This window comes from Schistocerca piceifrons, chromosome 10 (genome assembly GCF_021461385.2).
Source record: "Schistocerca piceifrons isolate TAMUIC-IGC-003096 chromosome 10, iqSchPice1.1, whole genome shotgun sequence".
NCBI classification, from domain to species: Eukaryota; Metazoa; Arthropoda; class Insecta; order Orthoptera; family Acrididae; genus Schistocerca; species Schistocerca piceifrons.
In genome coordinates, this window is record NC_060147.1 from 119,801,386 (window position 1) to 119,813,615 (window position 12,230).

At 43.5% G+C, this 12,230-nt stretch overlaps 1 protein-coding gene across 1 annotated transcript in view; it reads right to left on the reverse strand.

Annotated features, from left to right (window-relative positions):
* The window catches only part of LOC124718745 (suppressor protein SRP40), a 202,056-nt gene that overhangs the window by 64,844 nt on the left and 124,982 nt on the right, over positions 1-12,230 (reverse strand). Inside the window, exon 2 of the mRNA XM_047244360.1 lies at positions 10,001-10,058. Coding sequence (XP_047100316.1) covers positions 10,001-10,058 — 58 coding nt within the window. The remainder of the gene's footprint in view (positions 1-10,000; positions 10,059-12,230) is intronic.

The following is a 12,230-nucleotide window of genomic DNA, read 5'->3' on the forward strand; positions in this document are numbered from 1 at the left end:
TCACCGTTTCAAGACACTCGTTCACAGGCTGTACGTAATACACTACTGGCCATTAAAATTGCTACACCACGAAGATGACGTGCTATAGACGCGAAATTTAACCGACAGGAAGAAGATGCTGTGATGTGCAAATGATTAGCTTTTCAGAGCAATCACACAAGGTTGGCGCCGGTGGCGACACCTACAACGTGCTCAAATGAGGAAAGTTTCCAACCGATTTCTCATACACAAACAGCAGTTGACCGGCGTTGCCTGGTGAAACGTTGTTGCGATGCCTCGTGTAAGGAGGAGAAATGCGTACCACCACGTTTCCGACTTTGACAAAGGTTTACAGAGTCGTGATGGTCGCATCCGTGTTTGGCGACATCGCGGTGAACGCACATTGGAAGCGTGTATTCGTCATCGCCATACTGGCGTATCACCCGGCGTGGTGGTATTGGGTGCCATTAGTTACACGTCTCGGTCACCTCTTGTTCGCATTGACGGCACTTTGAACAGTGGACGTTACATTTCAGATGGGTTACGACCCGTGGCTCTACCCTTCATCCGATCCCTGCGAAACCCTACATTTCAGCAGGATAATGCACGACCGCATGTTTCAGGTCTTGTACGGGCCTTTCTGGATACAGAAAATGTTCGACTGCTGCCCTGGCCAGCACATTCTCCAGATCTCTCACCAACTGAAAACGTCTGGTCAATGGTGGCCGAGCAACTGGCTGGTCACAATACGCCTCTCACTACTCTTGATGAACTGTGGTATCGTGTTGAAACTGCATGGGCAGCTGTACCTGAACACGCCATCCAAGCTCTGTTTGACTCAATGCCCAGGCGTATCGAGGCCGTTATTACGGCCAGAGGTGGTTGTTCTGGGAACTGATTTCTCAGGATCTATGCACCCAAATTGCGTGCAAATATACTCACATGTCAGTTCTAGTATAATATATTTGTCCAATGAATACCCGTTTATCATCTGCATTTCTTCTTGGTGTAGCAATTTTAATGGCCAGTAGTGTAATAGGCTGTTCTTTGTCAAAGTTGTTTATCTCAATGGGTTTCGCTATTTGCAGCACACGTCTTCGGTAGGGTGATGCCCCGACCGTGTCTGGTCCGATTACATATTGTCGTTACTGCGTCACATGTCCGCAACGTCACCAGGCGACATCCAACATCGCGATGGGCAGTCGTCATCGTGTTTTGTTTTAAAACTAAAACTAAACTCCTTCCAACGGTACCGACCGGTCGCCGTGTCATCCTCAACCCACAGGCGTCGCTGGATGTGGATATGGAGCCTTCACTTCAAAGATTCAACAGGCAAACTAAGTACCAACGGCCAAAGCAACTCCGAGTTACTAATGTAACACTTCAAGAAGCTTATAAACTGCGAGAAGCCGGCGCAAAGACTTATTTTCAGAGAATCTCAAAAGGAAAACTCACTTTCAGAACCACCGTCTCTGCATCAAACTGAACAGTACACTGGCCAGCTGGGAAACAACAGAACGCCAGGGGAAAACGGAATATCACACAACCGAGTCACATTAACTGTCCATCGCCCAGGTTCGACGTCAACGTGAAATAACCACTCACAGATGGCAGGTGGCACCACTAACATTGGAGGGTATACAAACGGCGTCAGGGGGACACGGAAAACAGTGCTGTCGTCGCCATAATACGGAAACGGAGCGATTTATCTGACCGTCCGAAGGGGCGTGATCACTGGCTTTCTGGCGAAGGGTAGAAGCATTTCAGAAACGACTACGTTTGTAAAGCTGTCGAATGCCTCCATGAGAAAAGTACACTGTGCATGGCAAAATGGCGCTATCCAAAAGAATACCAGAGGATAGGAAACAAACCACAAGTTCTTTCGCTAGATAACAAGGGAGACAGGGCAGACGCTAACAGTTACCGAGGCCCGTCTATACTTCCAGGCATCTACAAAAATATATCAAAAGCTCTACTAAATAAGATAGAAGACCATGCAGAACACACAACTGGCGAGCACCAAGTGGAGTTCAAAAAGAAGAACGTGCTCAGAGCAAATTTTTTAACTTGAAAACAATCCTCAAGGTCAGAGCAATACGGAACCTTAACCCAGCCGTTACTTTCATTGACAAGAAAAGAGCCAACGGTTTCGTAGACAGACATACGTTATTCCTAAAAATTGGAAGAAGCACGCTTCGACAAAGCCACCAGAAAATTAGTCGAACAGGCATTCACAGACAGAACTGCAAAAGTTGAAATTCTAGGAGAAGTTTCAGTAACAGAGAAGCTCGGCAGGGAGATGGGCTCTCACCGATTCTCTTCAATTTGCTATTAGACAATGTCTGGGGGATTGGCATATAGGACTACAAGAGAAAAACATCGAAGGAATATATCTAGGCCAAGGAGGAAGAGGACTCGAAGTGAAATGCCTCGCTTTCGCTGACGATAGCTCAACACCTTCTAAGGGCAAAAGAGATGCAAAAATAATGACAGAAACACGTACCATAATTGCAGATAAAACCGGATTACAAATATCATATGAGGAAACAGAATACATTGAACATATGCACAACTGAGGAAAATATGTACAAACACAACACAGAAACAACAGACGAATTGACAACTTTAAGTATGTGGGAGAATGGAAGACCAAAGAAAATGGAATTAACATACAAACTCACCCAAAGCCGATATAATTAAAGACCATTATCGTTCCACGCAAAAATTAAACAGTACGCAACAGTAATTCAACCGAAAGCACTGTACCCACATGAATGTATTACACTGGAAAAAAGAAAGGAAAATGCTCAGAAAAAAATTGAAGACCACGAAAGAACAAAGATAACAACAGGACGAAGAGGAGAAATGAAGATTTATAAAGAAACAATCACACACACACAATAAGAAGAGGAGAATACAGTTTTACGCTGATATTCACAGAATGAATGACAATTAGGCTAACCAAGAAAATTTTCAGTTTCATTTTCAAATTAAAAAACTCCACGGTATAGCTGAAAGAGACAAGAAGAGATTTGGGAACACTTATAGTCACAGAAGATGCCATACAGGGCAGAGAAAGTTTCAGGCTACTGATCGGTATTGCAAAATTTCCTATCCAACAAAAAAAACCTAGAAAAGTGACAGTAACATGTCGGCATATCTCTGTAACGCCTGAAGGAATTTCTACTAGAATTGGCGCACGTATCGCTTGCCACCTTGAAAAATTACTGCAAGATACCCGTAGCACCTCTATGACTGAGGTTTTGGGTTGAAATGGCAGTGACATAAAAAACATAATTCGGGAACGTCTAAAGCAATTTCAACCAAATTTTGTCTATACGTGACTCATTACCTGTGTAAAAATACAGTGGGAGGGAGATACCCCTACTTCCGCTAGGGATGGGGATCACGATCTACATCTACATTTACATCTACATCTACATGGATACTCTGCAAATCACATTTAAGTCCCTCGCAGCGGGTTCATCGAATTACCTTCACAATTCTCTATTATTCCAATCTCGTACAGCGCGCGGAAAGAACCAATATTTATATCTTTCCGTACGAGCTCTGATTTCCCTTATTTTATCGCGGTGATCGTTTCTCCCAATGCAGCTAGGTGTCAACAAAATATTTTCGCATTCGGAGGAGAAAGCTGATGATTGGAATTTCGTGAGAAGATTCCGTCGCAACGAAATACGCTTTTCTTTTAATAATGTCCAGCCCAAATACTGTGTAATTTCAGTGACACTCTCTCATATTTCGCGATAATACAAAACGTGCTGCCCTTCTTTGAACTTTTTCGATGTACTCCGTCAGTCCTATCTGGTAAGGATCCCACACTGCGCAGTAGTACTCTAAAAGAGGACGGACAAGCGTAGTGTATGCAGTCTCCTTAGCACATCTGTTCATTTTCTAAGAGTCCTGCCAATAAAACGCAGTCTTTGGTTAGCCTTCCCCACAACATTTTCTGTATGTTCCTTCCAATTTAAGTTGTTTGTAATTGTAATTACTAGGTATTTAGTTGAATTTATGGCCTTTACATTAGACTGATTTACCGCGTAACCGAAGTTTAACGAATTCCTTTTAGCACTCATGTGGATGACCTCACACTTTTCGTTATTTAGGGCCAACTGCCAATTTTCACACCATTTAGATACATTTTCTAAATCGTTTTGCAATTTGTTTTGATCTTCTGATGACTTTATTAGTCGATAAACGACAGCGTCATCTGCAAACAACCTAAGACGGCTGCTCAGATTGTCTCCCAATTCGTTTATATAGATAAGGAACAGCAAAAGGGCCATTAACACACCCTTGGGGAACGCCAGAAATCACTTCCGTTTTATTCGATGACTTTCCGTCAGTTACTACGAACTGTGACCTCTCTGACAGGAAATCACAAATCCAGTCACATAACTGAGACGATATTCCATAAGCAGGCAATTTCACTACAAGCCGCTTGTGTGGTACAGTGTCAAAAGCCTTCCGGAAATCCAGAAATACGGAATCGATCTGAAATCCCTTGTCAATAGTACTCAACACTTCATGCGAATAAAGAGCTAGTTGTGTTTCACAAGAACTATGTTTTCTAAACCCATGTTGACTGTGTGTCAATAGACCGTTTTCTTCGAGGCACTGAGCGAGATGGCGCTGCGGTTAGCACACTGGATTCGTATTCGGGAGGACGACGGTTCGATCTCACGTCCGGCCATCCTGATTTGGGTTTTACGTGATTTCCCTAAATCGCTCCAGGCATTTGCCGGGATGGTTCTTTCGAAAGGGCACGGCCGACTTCCTTCCCAGTCCTTCCCTAATCCGATGAGACCGATGACCTCGCTGTTTGGTCTCCTCCCCCAAACCAACCCCCCCCCCCCCCCTTTGTCTGCTCCTGGGTACGCCTTACAATCCAGTATCTGATTTCGGAATTTCTGTCTGTTCTTCGATGTAATTCATAATGTTCCAATCGAACACAATATAGGTGTTCCAAAACTCTGCTGCATATCGACGTTAACGATATGGGCCTATAATCAAGTGGATTACGATGAGAAGGGCTGACGCCTACAAACGTCCGAAAACGACCTGTGTCTGATTCCTGCCGGCAAATAGCTGACTTGGGATATATTAAACGTATGGATTGATCAATGCGTCAGAAGGAGCCAATCATTTTGTCTCGGGCCAAAATTCGTACCACACGACTGAGTGCCTCAGATATGGGTAATGTTCTCCCTAGAGTTGTATGGTGTAAAACAGTGGAGAATGAGACAGTTGGCAGCGACAGTTCTTTTTCCTCGAAACGACAGTCACTTACTGGTAGAATTAGAAGTTTCTTCAGAATTCATATGAAACTGCAAGGCGAAATTCGCTAGAGATACAAATGAAATATGTATACAAATACGAATGAAATATGTATACGCATGTATATACATAGGGCGTGACAGGTAAAGCGCAGATATTTCTACTGGTGACTGAGGACGGAGTACTGAACAACATTACATCTGTATTTACTTAGTTTGCACAGTAATAATTGTAGCCATTATAAGAATGATGTTTTTAGTTTGGTTAGTACCTCCAAGTACATGTGACAGGAAGAAGCCATTAATGTTTATCTGTTTTCCCCCTAGAAAGCAGATCAGGTATTGAGACGTAGATGCATGGATGCAAAACGGTTAGTCTATACTGACAGGCGTAGTCCACTTAGTGGTGCAGTTACGGTCGTCCAGAATACATCAGGTTGTAAAGTTTGTGACCTGGTTGTGGGAAGACTGTTGAATGCAGAGAACAAACAACGAACATATTAAGGTACCACATATAAGAATCTCTGCACAAGGTATGACACAAATGATTATTTGAAGCAAAAAAAATCTGGTAAATGATGGCTCTAAAAGGCATACCTTATGAAGTATGAGAACTTGTTCATCTTTTCCACAGTGAAACACATGTCTTCTACTGAACAGGTGCTCATAACTCTTAAGGCATGCATCTTAGAACTCATGTTTACTAGACTGTTTCGCTTCAAATGATTGTTCCTGCCTATCCCTGAGTGTTACCATTTCTCCTGTAGCACCTTATATATCCCTATACACACACATCAAAAAAAGTTTTGCATCACCCGGTTCCCAGAACTCCTGAAGACAGTGGATATTGTATCACAGACACAGTCCCTTTAACTGTTCGAACATATCACTAAACCCGTCCAAAGATGTAAACAACCATGCATGAGCAGTGCCTATTAGGCGGAGGGAGTCTGACAGCCGATCAGTTCCAGTCAATCCGCCAGGAAGGAGGTACACGGCTCGTGTTGTCTGTAGTTCAACCATGCCTACACGGTCAATACCGCCGTTCGATCGCGTCCGCATTGCTACTTTGTGCCAGGAACGGCTCTCAACAAGGGAAGTGTCTAGACGTCTCGGAGTGAACCAAACCGATGTTGTTCGGACATGGAGGAGATACAGAGAGACAGGAACTGTCGATGACATGCCTCGCTCAGACCGCCCAAGGGCTACTACTGCAGTGGATGACGGCTACCTACGGATTATGGCTCGGAGGAACCCTGACAGCAACGCCACCATGTTGAATAATGCTTTTGTTGCAGCCACAGGACGTCGTGTTAAGACTCAAACTGTGCGCAGTAGGCTGCAAGATGCGCAACTCCACTGCCGACGTCGGTGGCGAGGTCCATGTTTGCAACAACGACGCCATGCAGCCCGTTACAGATGGGCCCAGCAACATGCCGAATGGACCGCTCAGGATTGGCATCACGTTCTCTTCACCGATGACTGTCGCATATGCCTTCGACCAGACAATCGTCGGTGACGTGTTTGGAGGCAACCCGGTCAGGCTGAACGCCTTAGACACACCGTCCAACGAGTGCAGCAAGGTGGAGGTTCCCTGCTGTTTTGGGGTGGCATTATGTGGGGCCGACGAATGCCGCTGGTGGTCATGGAAGGCGCCGTAACGGCTGTACGATACGTGAATGACATCCTCCGACCGATAGTGCAACCATATCGGCAGCATATTGGCGAGGCATTCGTCTTCATGGATGACAATTTGCGACCCAATCGTGCACATTTTGTGAATGACTTCCTGCGGGATAACAACATCGCTCGACTAGAGTGGCCAGCATGTTCTCCAGACATAAACCCTATCGAGCATGCCTGGGATAGACTGAAAAGAGCTATTTATGAACGACATGGCGCACCAACCATTCTGAGGGATCTACGCCGAATCACAATTGAAGAGTGGGACAATCTGGACCAACAGTGCCTTGATGAAATGTGGAAAGTATGCCACGACGAATACAGGCATGTATCAATGCAAGAGGACGTGACTGTGTATTAGAGGTACTAGTGTGTACTGCAATCTGGACCACCACCTCTGAAGGTCTGGCGGTATGGTGGTACAACAGGCAATGTATGGTTTTCATGAGCAGTAAAAAGGGTTGTGATGTTTATGTTGATCTCTATTCCAATTTTCTGTACAGGTTCCGGAACTCTCGGAACCGAGGTAATGCAAAACTTTTTTTTGATGTGTGTTTGTATAGGGTGTTCTGAAATTTCCGTTAGAGACTTGTAGAGGACATCGAGTACAGAACATTTTGCATAAGAACCAATGTCCGTTCGACGACGGCGTCAGTTCAGATGTGTAACGCGTCCAGGTCTGCTGAGGGAAAGAGAAAAGTCTCAGAGTTGCTTGTCCTGGAATGCTACATGGTATACGGTAAGACCTGTAGTACGTCAAACGGTTACCTGGTGTCACTTAACGTCTACAAAGTTTAATTTACGAGACTCCCGTAGAGAAAGAGGAGAATCTGATCTGCTGGTATGAGTTCAGGCTGCTGGACTAGAAATTGAAGAGACTCGCGAGGTGGGATGGAGAGTGTATATCAGAACATGCTTTGTAGTTGCAGTGTCTGTAACAACGGTGGTGGTCGCCACATCGAGCAGTTGTTGTAATGCATCAGTACTGTTCTATACGTACAGTACGCTGGGTTTTTGTTTGTTTGGAAACAATGTAAATATGTAATGATTAAGTGTTAATACAAACAAAAACAAGGCCCCTGGAGTAGACAACATTCCATTTGAACTACTGACGGCCTTGGGAGAGCCAATCCTGACAAAACTCTACCATCTGGTGAGCAAGATGTATGAGACAGGCGAAATTCCCTCAGACTTCAAGAAGAATATAATAATTCCAATCCCAAAGAAAGCAGGTGTTGACAGTGTGAAAATTACCGAACTATCAGTTTAATAAGTCACAGCTGCAAAATACTAACACGAATTCTTTACAGACGAATGGAAAAAATGGTAGAAGCCGACCTCGGCGAAGATCAGTTTATTGGAACACGAAAGGCAATACTGACCCTATGACTTATCTTAGAAGAAAGATTAAGGAAAGGCAAACCTACGTTTCTAGCATTTGTAGACTTGAAGAAAGCTTTTGACAATGTTGACTGGAATACTCTCTTGCAAATTCTGAAGGTGGCAGGGGTAAAATACAGGGACCTAAAGGCTATTTACAATTTGTACAGAAACCAGATGGCAGTTGTAAGAGTCGAGGGACATGAAAGGGAAGCAGTGGTTGGGAAGGGAGTGAGACAGGTTTGTAGCCTATCCCCGATGCTATTCAATCTGTATATTGAGCAAGCAGTAAAGGAAACAAAAGAAAAGTTCGGAGTAGGTATTAAAATCCAGGGAGAAGAAATAAAAAGTTTGAGGTTCGCCGATGACACTGTAATTCTGTCAGAGACAGCAAAGGACTTGGAAGAGCAGTTGAACGGAATGGACAGTGTCTTGAAAGGGGGATATAAGACGAAAATCAACAAAATCAAAACGAGAATAATGGAATGTAGTCTAATGAAATCAGGTGATGCTGAGGAATTAGATTATGAAATGAGACGCTTAAACTAGTAGATGAGTTTTGCTATTTGGGGAGCAAAATAACTGATGATGGTCGAAGTAGAGAGGATATAAAATGTAGACTGGCTATGGCAAGGAAAGCGTTTCTGAAGAAGAGAAATTTGTTAACGTCGAGTATTGATTTAAGTGTCAGGAAGTCGTTTCTGAAAGTATTTGTATGGGGTGTAGCCATGTATGGAAGTGAAACGTGGACGATAAATAGTTTAGTCAAGAAGAGAATAGAAGCTTTCGAAATGTGGTGCTACAGAAGAATGCTGAAGATTAGATGGGTAGATCACATAACTAATAAGGAGGTATTTAGTAGAATTGGGGAGGAGTTTGTGGCACAACTTGACAAGAAGAAGGGATCGGTTGGTAGGACATGTTCTGAGACATCGAGGGATCACCAATTTAGTACTGGAGGGCAGCGTGGAGGGTAAAAATCGTAGAGGGAGACCAAGAGATAAATACACTAAGCAGATTCAGAAGGATGTAGGCTGCAGTAGGTACTGGGAGATGAAGAAGCTTGCACAGGATAGAGTAGCATGGAGAGCTGCATCAAACCAGTCTCAGGACTGAAGACCACAACAACAAACAAATGTGCTTAAGTCATATGTTTTCTTTCGAATTGCCACCTTTAATTGTACTGCGTCACGCCTAATTCAGTTCCCCAGGCGGAAGTGAATGAGTTAAACATCTGAATTGAAGCCGTCCTAGAAGGAAACCGGTACGTTCCTGGACATTGGTTCTATTGAAAATATGATGTACTCACTCCCTTCTTCCTGTCCTAGAAATTTGTATCGGGAATTTCCGAACATTCTGTATAATTTTTTTTCGATCCGTTTAATATAGTCCACGCACAGGGTTGTTTCCTTCTGTCGTTTCCGCCTGAATGTGGGAAGGCAGTCTTCATTTTATTGTTTTTTTCTTTGTGGTGGGTCTTCCCCTCTCTGCCTTCCCTGCTCCCTCCTCCACATACTCCATCTTCTTCCTCCCCCCCCGCCGTAATCCAGCCTTTTAGTAAGCTTTTGAAATATTCTTAATCCATGGCACCCATCGCAAGCTAAGTTAGACTACTGGATACATGTAATGGTGAAGAGTACTGATGTGGCGGGAATACTTACTGAGCTTGCAGTACTTGAGGGCTGCCTCGTAGTCCTTCAACATCAGCGCAGACAGGAACTGCGGAAACAAAGAAAAGTATACTGTCATGTCGGGCATATAGACTCAGTTATAGTCAGTTAAAGCAGTAATCTATAACATCCGTATTACCAGGCGACTGGAGCTGAGAACCTGGTACCAGCTATAGATTTCCTGTCTAATGGCTTGCAAAAGAGAAGCAAAAATTTGATGTGAAACTTACTGGCAGATTAAAACTGTGTGCCGGGCCGAGACTCGAACTCGGGACCTTTGCCTTTCGCGGGCAAGTGCTCTACCAACTGAGCTACTCAAGCACGACTCACGCCCCGTCCTCACGGCTTTACTTCTGCCAGTATCTCGTCTCCTACCTTCCAAACTTTACGGAAGCTCTCCTGCGAGCTCGCGTAATTACTGACTGATTCAAGAGTTTAAAATGTTGTAACAATGTAATCATTAAGAGATGTACACTGATAAGCCAAAACATGATGATAACTGCCCACCGCGACGGTGGGTGTCGCGTGGTAACGTTGCGGGCATGTGACACAGTGACGAAAGTATGTAAGCGGAGCGGAAACGGACGGGGGATAACCCGAGCGAAGACATGGGCTGCAAATAGGGAAATCCATTGAGATAAGCGACTTTGACAAAGGACAGACTATTATTAAGTACAGCCTGTGGACGATTATCTTGAAACGGTGAACCTGCTCGAATGTTCACGTGCTACTGTCGTGAGCATCTACGAAAAGAGCTAGAAGAACAGTGAAACTACCGCTAGTCTCTAAATGGTTGGACGTTCACGACTCCTCGCAGAATGTGAGGTTCGCAGGCTTGTCTGCTCTGTAAAATAGGATAGGTGCTGATCTGTGGCATCTCTCCCTAAAGAGCACAATGCTGGTGCACGCACAGGTGTTTCGGAGCTCACCGTTCATCGTACATTGTTGAACATGGAGCCTCGCAGCAGACCACGCTCACGTGTTCACATGTAGACTCTAGTATGATAAAAAAAATTATTACTATTAAATATATCTCAATTCTTTCAATTTAAATCTGTACTTTATACTAGAATGCCGTGTTCCCAGTTTGGCACAGCTTTGCCACAGGAGACACGAAAGCGGTCGAAGACGTCCGTCTTCTGGTCGGCTCCTTATCGTAGTCAGGAGGAGGCTAGTTTTTGATTACGCAAAGGCTTCCATTATTTGGAAAAGAACAACCCGGATATCTTTACGTAATCAGCATGAATTTTATAATTACCTAAGGGACCTTTAACAATGAATAGTAAAAAAATGCATTTACAAATGAAATTATTAATAGATGGGGCAGCTATGAGTTGTATAGAAGACAAAGAGCGGCGTTCTGTCTACGACCAGGATGCCGCAGTATTCTCTGCTGTAGTAAAGGCTGTTTGACATTTATAAAAATAATATGGCATGGAGGATAAAAAAGTATAAAGGAAAAAGAACAGAATAAGAAGTCTGGTAAACACTAAATGTATTCAAACAATTCTCACTAGCAAATTAGGGCTTGTTTATAAACAATATAACTTACATAAGTACTTTTTTTTAACAGTATGGTGCGATCAGATTTCAGCCTGTCCTGTGCTGTTTCCTTGGTTCACGTTTTTGTCACAAATTACTGTCATTACTTTTCTCCTTTCGTTAAAGAAAATTCTTGCACTGTTCAACACCTCCGATAACAATAACTTGCTGATTTACAGTTTCGAACATGACTTACTTTAATTTTATTAATTAATAATGTTGTCTGCACGCTAGCAAGACCGCTCACTTTTTTAACTTAAAGTCGACCTCCTTTACGTTTTCATATTACAAGCAGCAGTACCTTAAAATCTGAAGATCTACAAAAGTTTTTTTTTTTTTGTACTGTCATCTTTTATTTAGATCGAAGCGGAACGACAGTTCAGCTTCTGTTAAAATGTTTCTTTGACTGCGCAATCGATGTATTAGCGTCCGCGCTAGATGCGCATCTTTACAGTTATGTAAATTATACAAAACAAATGTCTTTCAAAGGGTACTCAAAGCTTTCATAGGACGGAAATACCAATAATATTACAAGACCCAACGACATCGTCAATTACGATCGCAGTGGGAACGGAACCACCGGAATTCGGCCTTCGTCAATGGAAATGTACCGGCTCTTCGGGTGAATAAAGTTTTTGCTACTTTAGGTCGAGTCAACACAAACGGCGTCATCGAGGTG